This window comes from Neodiprion fabricii, chromosome 4 (genome assembly GCF_021155785.1).
Source record: "Neodiprion fabricii isolate iyNeoFabr1 chromosome 4, iyNeoFabr1.1, whole genome shotgun sequence".
Taxonomy (NCBI): Eukaryota; Metazoa; Arthropoda; class Insecta; order Hymenoptera; family Diprionidae; genus Neodiprion; species Neodiprion fabricii.
This window is the reverse complement of record NC_060242.1, coordinates 38,469,987-38,484,056: the sequence shown is the minus strand read 5'-3', so window position 1 is coordinate 38,484,056 and position 14,070 is coordinate 38,469,987. Positions and strand designations below refer to the sequence as shown.

Genomic DNA, 14,070 nt, shown 5'->3' with positions numbered 1-14,070 from the left:
TGGAGTACCCCGCTGAGGACGCGTTTCCTAGAAATTTCCTTTGGTTGTGTGCCCTTGTGACGGGCGACTCTAAAACGCCACGTTACAGTACGTATGAGATTTGTCTTTATTGCTGCGCAATGTTAGGATAATGGACGACATATTACTGGAGTATAGCAGTGACCCTTCATTATAATAAATGTCTTGACAACAAACAGAGCGGCACTGAAGACTAGGTGCGTGTGTGAGTGAGAGGCCACATCATGTTTATAAATATTTGAACATTGAATGCAGTGTAATAATTTAGACAGGACGAGACACCCACCTAGGGTATTCGTACAGTAACTGAACAAAACGTGTTCGCTCATCTTAGGTACCATCATTCCTGTATTATTATTAATAATACGATATCAATAATAATGATAATAATAATTAATTGTCTTTTGTATTTGCGAGAATGTGTTTGTATAAAATCTTGAAATTACTTGGATGCCTCTTCAATTACCTCTTTATCCGATTCTACAGACAGTTCGTCTGGAATCTATCTATTAAATACCTGTTCTGAAAAGTTATAATACAAGCTTACAAATGACCAGATTTTGTTTTGATAACCCTTCAGAACAAAACAACGAAATAAAAATGACTTGATCTTTTGGATACATATACATTTATCCTGCGTCACACATGTACAGCTATCACATTGACTTACTTATCTTTTTTTGAATTCTTGGGGTACAACCAATAAAAAAAAGGTCCTACAAATCGATTCTGAGACAAAAAGTTTTTAGTCCAAAAATTACGAAAAATTGTAGAATCAATTCATTTAGTTGCTCAATCAACATAAAGTCGCTGCGAACAGTAAATCGAAAGTTTTAGCCCACAAAGGGAAAATTTGTTTGTACTTTTGCCGTTTTCTTTTTTAAAATTCCTTGGCGCTCAATTAGTCTGAAAAGGGTTATTTAAATCGAAGACAAAAGGTTTGTGGGCTCCAAAATTCGAAAAAAAGAAACATTGGCTTTGGATTTTTTCAACCCATTTTGGGCTGATTTTAAAATCGGAAAATCATATCAGAGGACAACTCAAACTGTATTCACCAAACAGCAAAAATCGTCGATCTTCAAAATTTTGGTTGTGATTTAGTTGTCACCGAAACTGTGCTTGGGATTCGTTAATTTTAAATAACGTTGCTTAATAGAAAACAAACAAATAAAAACGACCCAAACTGCGTACAATTAATATAATAATTTTACTCGTTGAGCGTTGAGAGGCAGCGTGGCCGAGCGGTCTAAGGCGCTGGTTTTAGGCACCAGTCCGAAAGGGCGTGGGTTCGAATCCCACCGCTGTCAACGTTTTTTATTCAATTTTCTAACTTTCAATTATAATGAAATCATTGAACGAACAAGTAATGCAAGATCGAAAAAATAATTTTAAAACAATTTTAGATTAGTGAATTGTATAGCGAGTGAAAACTTAAAAATCAGTGAACTTTTGTATAAACGATGTTTCTAACATGCAAAAATAACTTTTGTAATTGTTAATGGTATATTACAAAACTTAAATTAGCAGATAATTAGATTGCAAAAATATAAACAGGCACTGTTGAAAGAGATTTACAACTTGACCTTCGTAGCTTACTCAATACTTTCAGATATAGACATATCACATTACGTGATATAGACATAGATATATTCTATATATCGGAGGGTAAGATTAGATTTTAATTTACTGCAGCTGTATTTACAATTCGGTTAACAAGAAGATTGTCTAATTGCGTGGATTTTCAGATGCCGTCTTCTCATCACTGAGAGTATCATTGTGGATCAAAACTTTCAAGTAAACCCAAAAATCTAGAGTACATGAGGTCTATTTGCGGTTGTGTAAAAACAGAGCGGAATATAGAGCCCCCATTCGATGTATATTCGCCAAAACAATGAGGCGAAGCGTTTCTATACATCGAGGATTCAATGTTGAGGCGTCTGGATCGCGCCATGCAACATTGCTTCCTTCACTGCGTGTAAACAGGGCTGGTGATGGTACGTTTTCATGCATGTAAGCCCATATGCACTCCCTCAATACCAGATTAATCTGTAAATAAAATTGTTTTTAGTTAGTTATTGAATGACTTCAGTTTTGCTAAAGATAGGCATCATTTGATAAATGTCATGCCGTTCACATTGCTCAAATAAATTTTATGAATAATAATAGTATGGCTTACTTGATGTTGTTTAATATTAGGCAAAACATCTCTGATACTCGCTAACGGAGGAGGTAGCAGCAATCCAAGAGCCATAACATTTGCAAGTAAGACACCTTCTACTGGACTCCAGTTAGCTAAAACTGTTGCAGCAATAGCTCTTAGAAGTACAGAGCAATAAGCCAGAGCAGGACGATAGCGAGCCGTCAGTTCTAGGTGTGACCACAGTAGTGGAACATCTTTGAACGTACGCCGTATTTGCAAGTCTCGTTCAACTGTTACCTGCAATCATATCACCATTATTAATAAATGCACAAAAATTTATTAAGTAAATGTTACTATCAACGCAACGCTATACCTTGGTAAATTCTTCGTCAGGCCAAGGTAGTCCGTTGTACATAACATCGGGGGAAACCAATTCCACTAGGAGCAAACTGACCATAGATATAGCATCCAAATTTACTGGATGTTGACCTAACTCTGGATTGCTGCAGCAAGACTGTAGCGAACAGGTGGCAGAGTCAAATGTTTAGCAAAATAAGTAATTTGTTAATATAATAAGTTGAATGATCTGGATTAATATTCTACTCAAATAGACTCCATGAAAGAAAAATGAAAGAAAGGTTGTTTGAAACCCTGTATCTTTATTTACTGTTATCATTTTACCTTTATTGCATCCATAAGTAGAGTTGTATTTAGAGTTATAGTTTCCTTATCGATCAGATTTTCTGGTGGTGGTTTTCGCGGACCCTGGCCTATCACGCCAGCATGAAATACAGAAGAATGTCTTTGAGCCAGCATTACACTGGTGCCCTACAACAAATAAGGTGAAATAATCCTGCATGAAGGACTCCATCAATCAGCAGCACAAGAATATCTCGCTTTACCGCACTCTACCTGTTTATGATTTTGTTGTAATAAAAGGATGTCTTCGGTCTGAGGATCAAACTTTACTTTCGCACCAAAATATTTAGCCGGTTCATTATATATACTTTGCTCTAAAAGTTCTCTGAGAGCTAAAACTCTTGCACATTGGGAGTAACAAGTAAGAACATGAAGAAAACGACAGACAATTTTGACACCCTTCACTTTCTTGATCACATCTGTAGAAATAAATATAATAATTGTTAATTGAAATACCCACAAATACCATAATTGCTAAATGAACAATGTGATCCACCAACTTATAATTATTTCGATCTATGTTTTGATAATGCCTACCATTTTCCTCAATGCAGATGAAAAAATATCGAATCATTGACCTAGTGAGCTGTAAGGCGAGTTGAATGCTTGGAACATAATGATCTCTATCGGGAATGCAAATTAGATTTAATATTCCAGCTATATCGTGAGCAAGGAGAGGGTTGTCTATTTTCATCAGCATACTGGAGATCTGTTGTAAATTTGATCTAACAGCACGTGTAACAATCCCCGACTTCAGGATAAGCACTTGATCGCTTTTCTCCCATCTGAAAGTATGAATGTCAGAAGTTGCTTTTCAACTTCTTTCAAAGGTATACAGGAAGCAGCTGCTTATGACTAAAGTAGACTTACTTCAATAGTGTTATTAGATTTTTGAACAACTGCCTTCCCTCACCATCATTTGATGAAGTTGTGAACTGCGATTCCCTGATTGCTTGCTCGACAGCTTGTGAAAAATATCCATTTCCCGCAACAGTGTTTTCATTATCAGTTGTATTGATGGCAAAAGTATTTACATTATCTGTGACGAGCCTCATAAGCGCAGCAAGGTGAAATTTGGTTTCTCCTTTTCGCAACATAAAAGAGGCGGATGATACTAAGACATTTGGACTCTGTGCACCCAGAAGAGAAAGGATACGAACTGCAGTTTGAACCCTTAATGGATTCGGATTGAGAAGTAACGGAGTAATAAAGGATAGTTCCTGTTTCACAGAATTTAACAAAGCTATGTTTGATGATTGCGGGCCGTGTGCTCTCACTAGGGAGTCAATCTCCTGAAGAATTAATTCAAGTATTTCTCTACAGACATTCTTGACACTTTGAGCAGCATTCACACTGTGGTAACCAACGTTGCTTTGATTTAAACTCGTATCCAACAAAATATTCACGATTTGGGATGCACCCTGCTCACACCCCAGCGCTAAGTGAACTGTTAAGTCTATCAACGCTTCTGGTTGATCATTGAAATATTTGCACCAATCAGAAGCAAACAAAGCCAACTGTGGTATTATGTCAGGCCTCACTAAAAATAATCAGCATTAATTCATACATTTGTTTAACTACCATTTACCCATGTGTGCTCGAATGTTAAAGTATGTGTATTATTAATTTCTACTCATATTTTAAGTAGTAATTGTTTGAAACCAAGATAATTACAAGTTTGTAGAACATCAGTCGTAAGGGCCTTCAAGAGTGTTTGTGACAGGGATGCTAAATTCAATAGGAATGGAACTGTAGCGAGTTTTTGTGATTTGGTATTCTCATCCAGATTGATATTTTCGTCCAAACTCCACTGTGATTGGAAATTTGCAATTTGTGTTATATCAATAGAAAAAATTATTTAGTCATCTTCTTGAAGAACTTACCCTGAACAAATCAAGCAGTGCAGTCCTAATATCATTGACATGACTGCCTGCCAAATGTCCGAGTATTCCGACAACGGAATTAAGTTTTGGATTTTTAATATTCTGATCGTATCCCATGGCACAAAAATCCTTCAATCCACAGGTCAATACTCTAGTTATAACGGTGTTTGGGAAGCAGCTACCAACATGAGCTACGACCCAATCAAAGTGGGGGCTATGGGACACGCTGGTGTCCAATAAGGCTTTGATACATGATTCGGTTTCTAGGTGCATCAAGCATTGCAGACACTGCGTCGTTATGTCAATCAACGTCCGTGTCGCTCGGCATGACATCCATTGCTGAAGGAAATCGTTAATACCAGCATTTTTCGGCAAGTTACCTCGATTAGCATAATCCGATGATAATTTGCCTGAGAAAATTGTACCCTTAGTTTACAAGAAGGCTGACGATCTTTAATAAAGTATTAAAAGTGAAAGAAGTTTATTTACCGAGCAATTCTAGGGACCATGCCGAAATGATTGGTGCCCAGGCTTCTGGATTGGCATTGACAAACGCACACAAGACATTGTGTATCTCAGCTATAGTCGTTTCTTCGTGTATAGGTTGATTCTGGTTTTTCTATAAGCAGAGTCGACTGTTTATACATTTTGTTCGTTTAAGCAATTGACACCAGTGTTACGGGAAATTATTTTATTTATCGTAGTAAATGCGTACCTACCTCGATCTGCCTAACGTGTTTGCTTACGCATACAGAGAATACAGTGCAAAAATATTCAAGTACAGCATCTCTCGCAGCAGGTAAATTTCGCAGAAGAGATAGAGCCGTTCTCGCTAATTCCAGGGTGTTCGTACCATGAGTATTTCTCACAGCCCCCGAAATGAACTTTCTAACCTCCGCTAGAAGGTCCTGGGGTGATAATATATCCGTGGATTGTTGCATTTTGCTTATTTTATTCACACGGTATCTTATTTCCCATCTAGAGTCATGACGAAGATACGGTCAAATTCAAAATCAAACTTGAATTCAATCTACAACACCATTTTATTTATTTACTATCATATATAAAATATATATTTCTTGTATATTTTTAAGTTACAGTAGGTAGGTCGTTGACTGAAGAATATAAAGACAGTTGCCCTAATGGGCTTTAGTGTGACAACCGAAAATCCTCGTGCGCTTGCGCCCCCTGAGATGTTCCAACGGTAGAGTTGAGAACTTTAGCAGAACATCAGAGAGTTACCGATTTCAACATGGTGCTGGCTGCATTCACCTTCCGATTAACTACCTCTAGTCTCCATGGATGAACCATTCAAAATGTTCAAAAAAGGGCGGGGTTTGGGGGTATTTTGAACGATTCATTCAGGAAGACTAGAGGGAAGGAGACCGAACGCTATACTGGGAACGTGGTCTATGAAGGTGGAGAAAAGTTTTATCGTTAAATCCGATAGGGGTGCTGCTGTCGCTAAGATGGGCAACAGAGAGAGAGAGACTGAGAAAAGAGAGAGAACGCTATATCGAACTGAATCGAACTGAAGAATACGTCAGGTCAAGGCCTTTGTCCCTTGTGCAGTTTCTTAGGTTATGTATTTGTTTTTAAATTTAGACCGTAAAATAAAAAACCTAAAAAAAATGGGACATAATGAAATTCTAACCTTTATAAAATAAAGCACATATTAAATAATAAATAAATAATAATAATATAATAATAATAAGGGCCTTCTCCCTTGTGTAGTGTTAGTTTGGGTATTTGTTTTCAATCTTTTGTTTAGATCGTAAAATAAGAAACCTATAAAAAAGGGCCATAATGAAATTTTAACCTTCATTTGCAAATATGCGAAAACATGATGTCCGACAAGAATGCGATAAACAGACGCCAATTAATACTTGATAATGATTTCACCATACTCCCTTCACTACGTTCCGAACAATACAAACGACAGTCTTCACGTCCTATCTTAGGAACACGAGCGCTCGTGGCTGAATTTTTAACTAAATAATTTTCTCCACTTTTGGCTACCACGTTTTCAATACTTGCCCCGCTTGCCCCATATGCGTTCGGTCTCCTTCCCTCTAGTCTTCCTGGATTCATTGAACTATTTCTCCCACCCTAACCCGGGAAGCCCAGCGCCGTTGACTATATTTTTTAAGTCAACGCCAGCGCGGAACAGGCATGCCATTTTAAAACAATAGATGAGAATTTTTCTAATTCAAAAATACAAGAAAACTCTAGTCATATAAAGATTGTTTAATTTTTAACCGTTATATGTCGAATTAAAAAAAATATATCTTTCACGAGTTTCAATAATATTGATATTTCGGTATACATACGTTTTCATGTAATTATTGAAACATCTTGAGCAATTTCTCAGCAACAAAATATCAGAATAAACGGATAATTATTGAAACAAAACTGCGAATTATTTATTGTGAGACAGGCCGGGTGTCACTGCTTTTCAGATAGGAATATAAAGCGTATAAATGAGTCACGATGTCCCTGCGTGCGTGAGGGCGCATTAACGACATCCAGAGAGCCTTCAAATAATTAACATCAACGATATAAAAGGAGAGCAGTAAGTATCTCTGAGCAGTAAGTCCCTGGAGAGGACCTTGCTTGGAGTTTTGCGCCGTAACTTCTTAAAATACTCAAGGAACAGATTTTTTTTGTTTTATATTACATTAAAATACACAAATGTCTGAGCCGCATTACAGATTGTTATTTAGAATGAATTCTTTTCGTAATTTACATAAATTATTACGAATCGGATAGCAGCAGTCGTTAACAAACAATGATTCTATTTTTTGTATGAATTGTTTTCTTTTCTACCAACATTCAATTCATGGGAAAAATTTCCTCACATTTTTATAATATTATTTCCCCGGAATAAATAGCCTATCGTTATTTGGCATTGCGATTGGCTGGATATACGTGAAGATTTTTCTTGTAGCCCACAATGTCTGTAATATAATACTCAGGTGGTTTGATCGTCTTGTCATTTGTTAGGTTTGTCAAAAACTCCAACGGGAATTTAGAATCACTTTTATTCTCCACAAAAGAATCACCTGCAAAAAAAAACTACGTATTACTACAAACATTTTTAAAATTTTCCCACGATATCGCAGGGATTTAAATTGTGCTCTCTCTACTTGCAAAAGTATTTAGAAAAATAAAGGCATTCATTGTACATGTTAATCAATAAACTACGAACTGAAAATTCACTACTAAAAAAACCGGTGGGTAAATTACTACTAAAGTGATATACTCACGTGATTTGGCGATACCATTCTTGGATGTCCCATTCATTCGCTTATTTTCTTCAGCATTCCTCACTACCTCAATTTGTTCACCAGACTCATTTTCAATTTCTTTCTTCTCTCGTGGGTTACCAACAACTTGAACGCTCAATTTTCTAAGATTATTTCCACCTAATACGTGATTTTCCATCCATTTTCTAAGCTCGACAATTTTTGTGCTGTTTACTGCACTGATTTCTTTATCCTGTCTGTCAAACATGTAATCTCTAGACGTAATTTCAGCCCAATTTCGATTAACTTCTTCTTTTAAATGAAGGTCTACACATTGCTTTAGTTTCACTAAAGCAACTTTAATATTGTTTAGTTCTTTTTCAGACATCTTGTTTAAGACTTTCAAGAACGATTTTATAAATGTTTCTATCCTTTCGTCTACGTGCTCGGTGGTAAATTTGTCGGCTTGCGTGCAAACGGTGATAGAATAACCGAGAATACCGAACGTATCGCGCATGAGGCAAAAAACATTGTAGCCCAATTGCTCTTGCGTTCGAAGCTGATTAAAGAGAGGCTCTTCCATTAACATCTGAATAAAATAGATTGAAAAAAAAAATTAAAGTTTCGTGTGGAGTTGAATGAATTATTTCAGTTATTATAGCTATTATTAGTCAATTAATTTTCATGTAATTTAATATTTTAGAATTCACACTTACTATTAGTAATTCAATAATGACGGAAATCTTGGTAGACCCGATTCCAGATTGGTAATAATTAGTTACCACTGAGTTTGTATCAGTCGTGTTAAAATTTTTCACCCTACAACACCGGACTCCAAGAGGTATTTGAGCTACTCTCAGTTGAGGCATAGTGTCTGGCAATAATGATTGACATTGTAGAATCTCAAGACAATTGCGCGTGTGGTTAATGACATCTTCATCCGTAATGTTTCCTTGTACAAGACATTGTATATAAATGTTGCGAGTAAATTCCTTGGCAAATGTTTGGAATTGTTGAAATTCAATACCAGAAACTGCTGCATGTCTGTCTACAGCTGCCCAATGTACGAGCATCAAAATAGACAGCCTCACATCTCTAGAAAAAATTGATACGTTACGCAACCAAAGGGATATTCATTAACTGTTGTAAATTATATGGTATTGATTTTTTCAAGTTCTAAAATAAATGTTAAGTCAAATTTAACCAGAACTTCAAAGATAAAACTACAAATCAAATTTTATGCAGATAGTATCGTATATATCTCATACTTTACAAGTTTCCCAGGCTTCAAAAACGTATTGTAGTAGACCTTTAGCTGCTCAGCTTTCATAACGTCAAACATACTTTGTGTTGCTAAATTTGGGCAGTCAGCTATGTATTTTGTTATTGTAGCAAGTAGGAGCTAGGAACGAGTGAATAATTAGTTAGATAAGGTTTGTTCATAATGAATGTGGATAATTTATTAATAAGACAATTTATTCGTAGGAAACGTAGAAACTCGATTTTAATCAAACTCTTACCGGCAATTTTTGATTGAATCCGTTTACTTTGACAATAATACCCTTGTCGCCTGTATAAATTAAATAATTAAGTTCAGCAGCATTTGCAGGATAAAGTTCTTCGACCAGTAATTGTTTCAATATCGTGACTAATAAGTCCATCAACGCCGCACTGAAGTAAAAAATGATCTTTACGTTTCTAGAAAGAATTAAATGTAATATACAAAGTGAAAGAGACTCACTTTTCAGGAGAAGTTAATGCCAATGGTGATATAAAGTAATAATACATATAGCATTCTGGAATTTTGAACTTTGGATCTGGTCTAAACCAAACTTCAGACATAGGATCACTGTGTATTTTCGTTGGATACTTGGGTACATCTTCTGGCAATGGAACTAAGGTAAAATCGTCTGTAAGGAATATATTGGGTTCAGGTAAATGGAATTCTGGTAACGGCTCAATAGTTTTCCAGTGCTCAATCCAGTCATTTGGTATCTCTGTATCCGTATATTTCGTGTTGAACCATGGTTCCACTTTATCAAATTCAGAGTCATTGAACTTCTTATCAAACAGTACTATATTCACATTGTCTGGAGTTAAAGCATCCATACAAGCTTTAATACCCTCTGGATTGTATTCAAAGTACAAGTCACTGCCGGTTATATAATCAGTTGATGCATATAAACGCATACTTTCTGACAAATTCTCAACGTAATCTACGGCAGATATTTCGTCTGTGAATCTGAAATATGATAAAATTTAATTTATTCAATTATATCAAGTAACTCAAAGACATCCAGCAATGCTAGCAGTATGTTATCTAAAGGAGAAAATTTACTAATAACTTTATTTAGCTTCAGAAGTCAGAGGATTCAGAGCATATTGATTACCTGAAACTATTTTCTTCAGTCTGATGAATTTCATCGTAAATCCGCTTCTGTGGTCCAGATTTACACATCAACTTAATATACGAAAATACGGCATCCAAAACCTCCTTTAAGTGCTTATGCCCATCCTCTGTCAGCACCAACGATAAACTAAACAAAGCATACAAGGAAGTATGCTCAAACGCACTCTCTCCGTTGCCGCTGAAAATATCCAGGCACCACATTTTCTTGCGCAAGTAGCTTATTAAAGATCCTTTTCCCTCGTGACCGATAATCCAGGAAACATACTGGTGAGGTTTACTCTTGTACAAATGATGCAAAGAAGGCAAAGCCCATGTTAGCTCTACCTGGAAATTCCCCAGAAACGAATTTTGTTTAAAAATGACTGGCTAAGAGTCGTAGACCAGATGGTCAAATTACCTGACAGACATCTTTAACTGGTTTAATTTTATATATCCTTTTGAAGTCAGGCGTTTCAAATGATTGGGTTCCCTTGAATCTGCTGAAATCTTCGGGTGGTAAGTTATTATTCGGTACAGTTGAAAAGCAATCCTTTACGTATTGTTCTAATGTATCCAGAGGTAACCTGGCCTGTTAAAAATAAATATTTTGTTTGTTCCTTTGGTACAATTTCACACAAATCCTAAGAGGAACTAGATAAATGAAAAATTGTATATTCACTTGTAAGGCTAAAGTCATTCTATGAGCACTGTAATGTCTCTCTCTGAATTTGTGAAGTTCTTCGTACAATTTGTCATCCACGACATTATCCCTTAAGGTAATTAGATTTCCCCAAGCAAATTTAGACGCTGGATGACCGGGTTGGGCCAAACTACAAAATAGTTGCTCCTTTCGGTAAAAATCAGATGGTAGGGCCATTTGGAATTCTAAAGTATTAAATCAAGGTGTTATATAGTTACTTCTATATTCAGAGGGCTTTACTGCAGATTGGAAATTAAAAAAAAAATTACAAAATGGTAGAGGCCATTACCATAACTTTGACAAGAGAATTATTATACGATAAATGACATCACATTCATAGACGTTTTCAGCAAATTTTAGAATAGGAATAGGTATGTAGGACGAACCACTTTCAATCGCTTCACGTTCACGGGTAATGGCATCTCTTTTCATCAGAGGGCTTATGAAAAATTGAGCAAAGCGATCTAACGCGGAAAATAATTGTTTTTCTTGAATTTCAAAGTAAAATGTTGTCTCCTCGTATCCAGTTGAAGCGTTATCAGACCCACCATGTTTCGAAACAAAAGAACTGAAATCATTTTCCTGCAATCAAATATAATATTGCATTCATTACTTTACCCATAAGGTTCAAGATCTGAGATTGTTGATGAGACAAATAGCAGATATTTAAATATAACCCATATGATTATCTGTGATCGCCTCATAGGTCGTTATAGTGTACAAAGTAAGAGACTCTAGCATAAGTGATCAGGGCATCATAAGTCGGAACCGTGTGTAGTATTTGTTGTGCAATAAATTCACAGTAACTGCCATGTTCAGTTCAACTGAAGACAGATGAAAATACAGATCCGTATATAAAGTTCCACATGAAGCCTTTGCACGAAATGAGCTCGTATGATATATTAACATACCTGAGGATACTTTTCAGAGCCCATGAACACCATGTGTTCCAAAAAATGTGCCATACCCGGTATTTCAGAGGGATCGCTAAAACTACCAACTCCAACACACAAGCCACAGGCTGCCTGAAATAAAAAATTTCGTTGATAGGTAATATTTGACTTAAAAAAATTCAACGCTATTAGAATAATTCATCCTAAGTTTACATGTATGTATTTTCAAACCTGGCACGGCACTAGACACAGATGACTTCAGATTTGGGTTAACAAGATCGAAATAACGAAATATGTACCATTTTCTCTTCTCTTCTTGGAGGTTTATTCCCATGAGAATCAATATCTCCATCGCTCAGATCACTCGCAGCATCGTTATCCTCCACTTCTTCGTCAGATTCAGATCCACTTTCTTCAGACCCACTTTCTTCTTCATCAGCTATGATTAAAATGCAATTGTTAGTAGAACTCCAAATCGAAAGTTGAATATATTAAATCATAACAGAGTATGTTTTCAAATTTCTATTAGTAACCAAATTGTTATAAAAATCCCTTTCCTCTGAAATGACTTGTATATGCACTATGTTATAAATTTATTTACATGAAAACAACGATTTGTTTTATGAACATGGGTTTTCCAAAATTCTAAATACTCTGTCGACTCATGCTAACAAGACTAACTATAATCATCGTCGTCGTCATCATCGTCAACTTGATCAGCAGAGATGGATCTAACATCAGATATGAGCAGCGCTGTCAATCCATTTGGCAGTTTGATAACTCTACAACATGTAATGAATATAAATCAGGGACCGATTACGAGCATGAATAGTTGAAATATGAATTTCACATTGGATCCATGTCAGTATAAAATCAAATAAAAATAGTAACTACAAAACATCTGATTCAGGAAAGTGCCAGATTAGGTTATATCTCGGTGCGAATACCTGTAGTCCTTTTTGTCATTTTCAGACTTGACTGGTGTGTCGAGGTACTCGCAAGTGGTAGAATTTTTCTGAATACATTTTTCCAGTTCAGCCATATTTAGGGATTCGACGGGATGAGGCTTATTCTGAGGCTTGTCAGCCTGAAGGGGGTTTGGATCTTCCGTGATGCAGACAGGCTTTGGCATATTAACTGAATCGTAATTTAATCTGAACTTTTTCTTGGGTGAATTCGACTGCTTGTGAGAAAGCCGCTTTGGCATTATTTGACTAACAAAGATTGTTTTATTTATGCATCTGTTTAAAATTTTGAACAGACTTATTTTTGAAGATACCACCATGTGATATGTGGCGGATGATGGCAGACGAGTGTAGGGCAGCCCCGTGACACTCACCACTGCTCGTATACTAAAAAATTGTACGCGTCTTGTCCCCGTTTTTTAGTTCCTCTACGTAGCGCTAGTAGACTTCTGACACGCTCGCTGTCCTCGCTGACCGCGCGCAAGCTTGTCATGTAACTACTAGCGCCACTAGTGGTGGAAATTGGCGGCAGAATCGAAGGACATTTTGCGAACCACTTTTAGCAGTGTGTGTCAGGGGGCTGGTGTAGGGATGGCAAAGTCAACTCTGAATTTAGTCGAAAATAACTAATAAAACGGAAATAGTCGATTATTCTGATTTGATCCTTCTCGCTTCAAGTCGATCAACATCCAAGTTTTTTTCAACCAAATTTAATATCTGGAGGTTTCTCTCTGTATCTGGGCTGTATCTGGATGGTGAAGCTGGTAAGTGGTATGTAAAAGACTGTGCACGGTCTGTGCAAATATGTACGACAGATTTATATTGCATATTTACACAGATTTATATTTGATAGGAATCTGTGGTGTGCACAAAGTTGAAACCGTCATAATTAGAGAGAGAGAAAGAGAGAATAGAATAGAATAGAGAGAGAGAGAGAGGGAACAGTATAAGCTGGAGCTGGTAACAATGGCTACTAAGTCATTTAAATCAGTAAAAACTATCCGATTAATCGGTTATTTCGTAATGTTTTTTTTTTTTTTCAAACGGTGCATATGAAACCAAAATTTCATAAATTTCAGTATGTAGTCTTAATAGCGGAAAAGTTCTGTGATAATTTATAGTTTCATTCAAAATATGT

At 36.3% G+C, this 14,070-nt stretch overlaps 2 protein-coding genes and 1 non-coding gene across 6 annotated transcripts; 1 reads left to right on the top strand and 2 right to left on the bottom strand.

Annotated features, from left to right (window-relative positions):
- The first annotated feature begins 1,245 nt into the window (after positions 1-1,245).
- Trnal-uag lies at positions 1,246-1,325 on the top strand. The gene has a single exon. It is a non-coding gene; the product is annotated as a tRNA-Leu (tRNA).
- A 130-nt stretch (positions 1,326-1,455) lies between these two features.
- LOC124179531 (integrator complex subunit 5) lies at positions 1,456-6,670 on the bottom strand. Of its 4 annotated transcripts, XM_046564031.1 has the most exons (12): positions 6,560-6,670; positions 5,460-5,718; positions 5,230-5,359; positions 4,741-5,150; positions 4,532-4,667; positions 3,728-4,397; positions 3,395-3,642; positions 3,071-3,276; positions 2,840-2,986; positions 2,532-2,672; positions 2,195-2,455; positions 1,456-2,064 (listed from the first exon to the last, which is right to left on the bottom strand). In XM_046564031.1, the coding sequence occupies exons 2-12, from the start codon at positions 5,679-5,681 to the stop codon at positions 1,843-1,845; spliced, it is 2,793 nt and encodes a 930-aa protein (XP_046419987.1). In that variant the 5' UTR covers positions 5,682-5,718; positions 6,560-6,670; the 3' UTR covers positions 1,456-1,842. The 4 variants fall into 4 exon arrangements, with proteins under 4 accessions (XP_046419987.1, XP_046419986.1, XP_046419989.1 ...); XM_046564030.1 differs by lacking the exon at positions 6,560-6,670 and having other exon boundaries at positions 5,460-6,107; XM_046564033.1 differs by lacking the exon at positions 6,560-6,670 and having other exon boundaries at positions 5,456-5,582.
- A 764-nt stretch (positions 6,671-7,434) lies between these two features.
- LOC124180476 (nardilysin-like) lies at positions 7,435-13,303 on the bottom strand. The gene is made up of 14 exons (XM_046566063.1): positions 12,915-13,303; positions 12,649-12,749; positions 12,267-12,406; positions 11,986-12,099; positions 11,461-11,656; positions 11,054-11,259; positions 10,793-10,963; positions 10,376-10,719; positions 9,727-10,227; positions 9,506-9,656; positions 9,254-9,387; positions 8,702-9,080; positions 8,007-8,574; positions 7,435-7,802 (listed from the first exon to the last, which is right to left on the bottom strand). The coding sequence occupies exons 1-14, from the start codon at positions 13,250-13,252 to the stop codon at positions 7,639-7,641; spliced, it is 3,507 nt and encodes a 1,168-aa protein (XP_046422019.1). The 5' UTR covers positions 13,253-13,303; the 3' UTR covers positions 7,435-7,638.
- Positions 13,304-14,070: the final 767 nt, after the last annotated feature.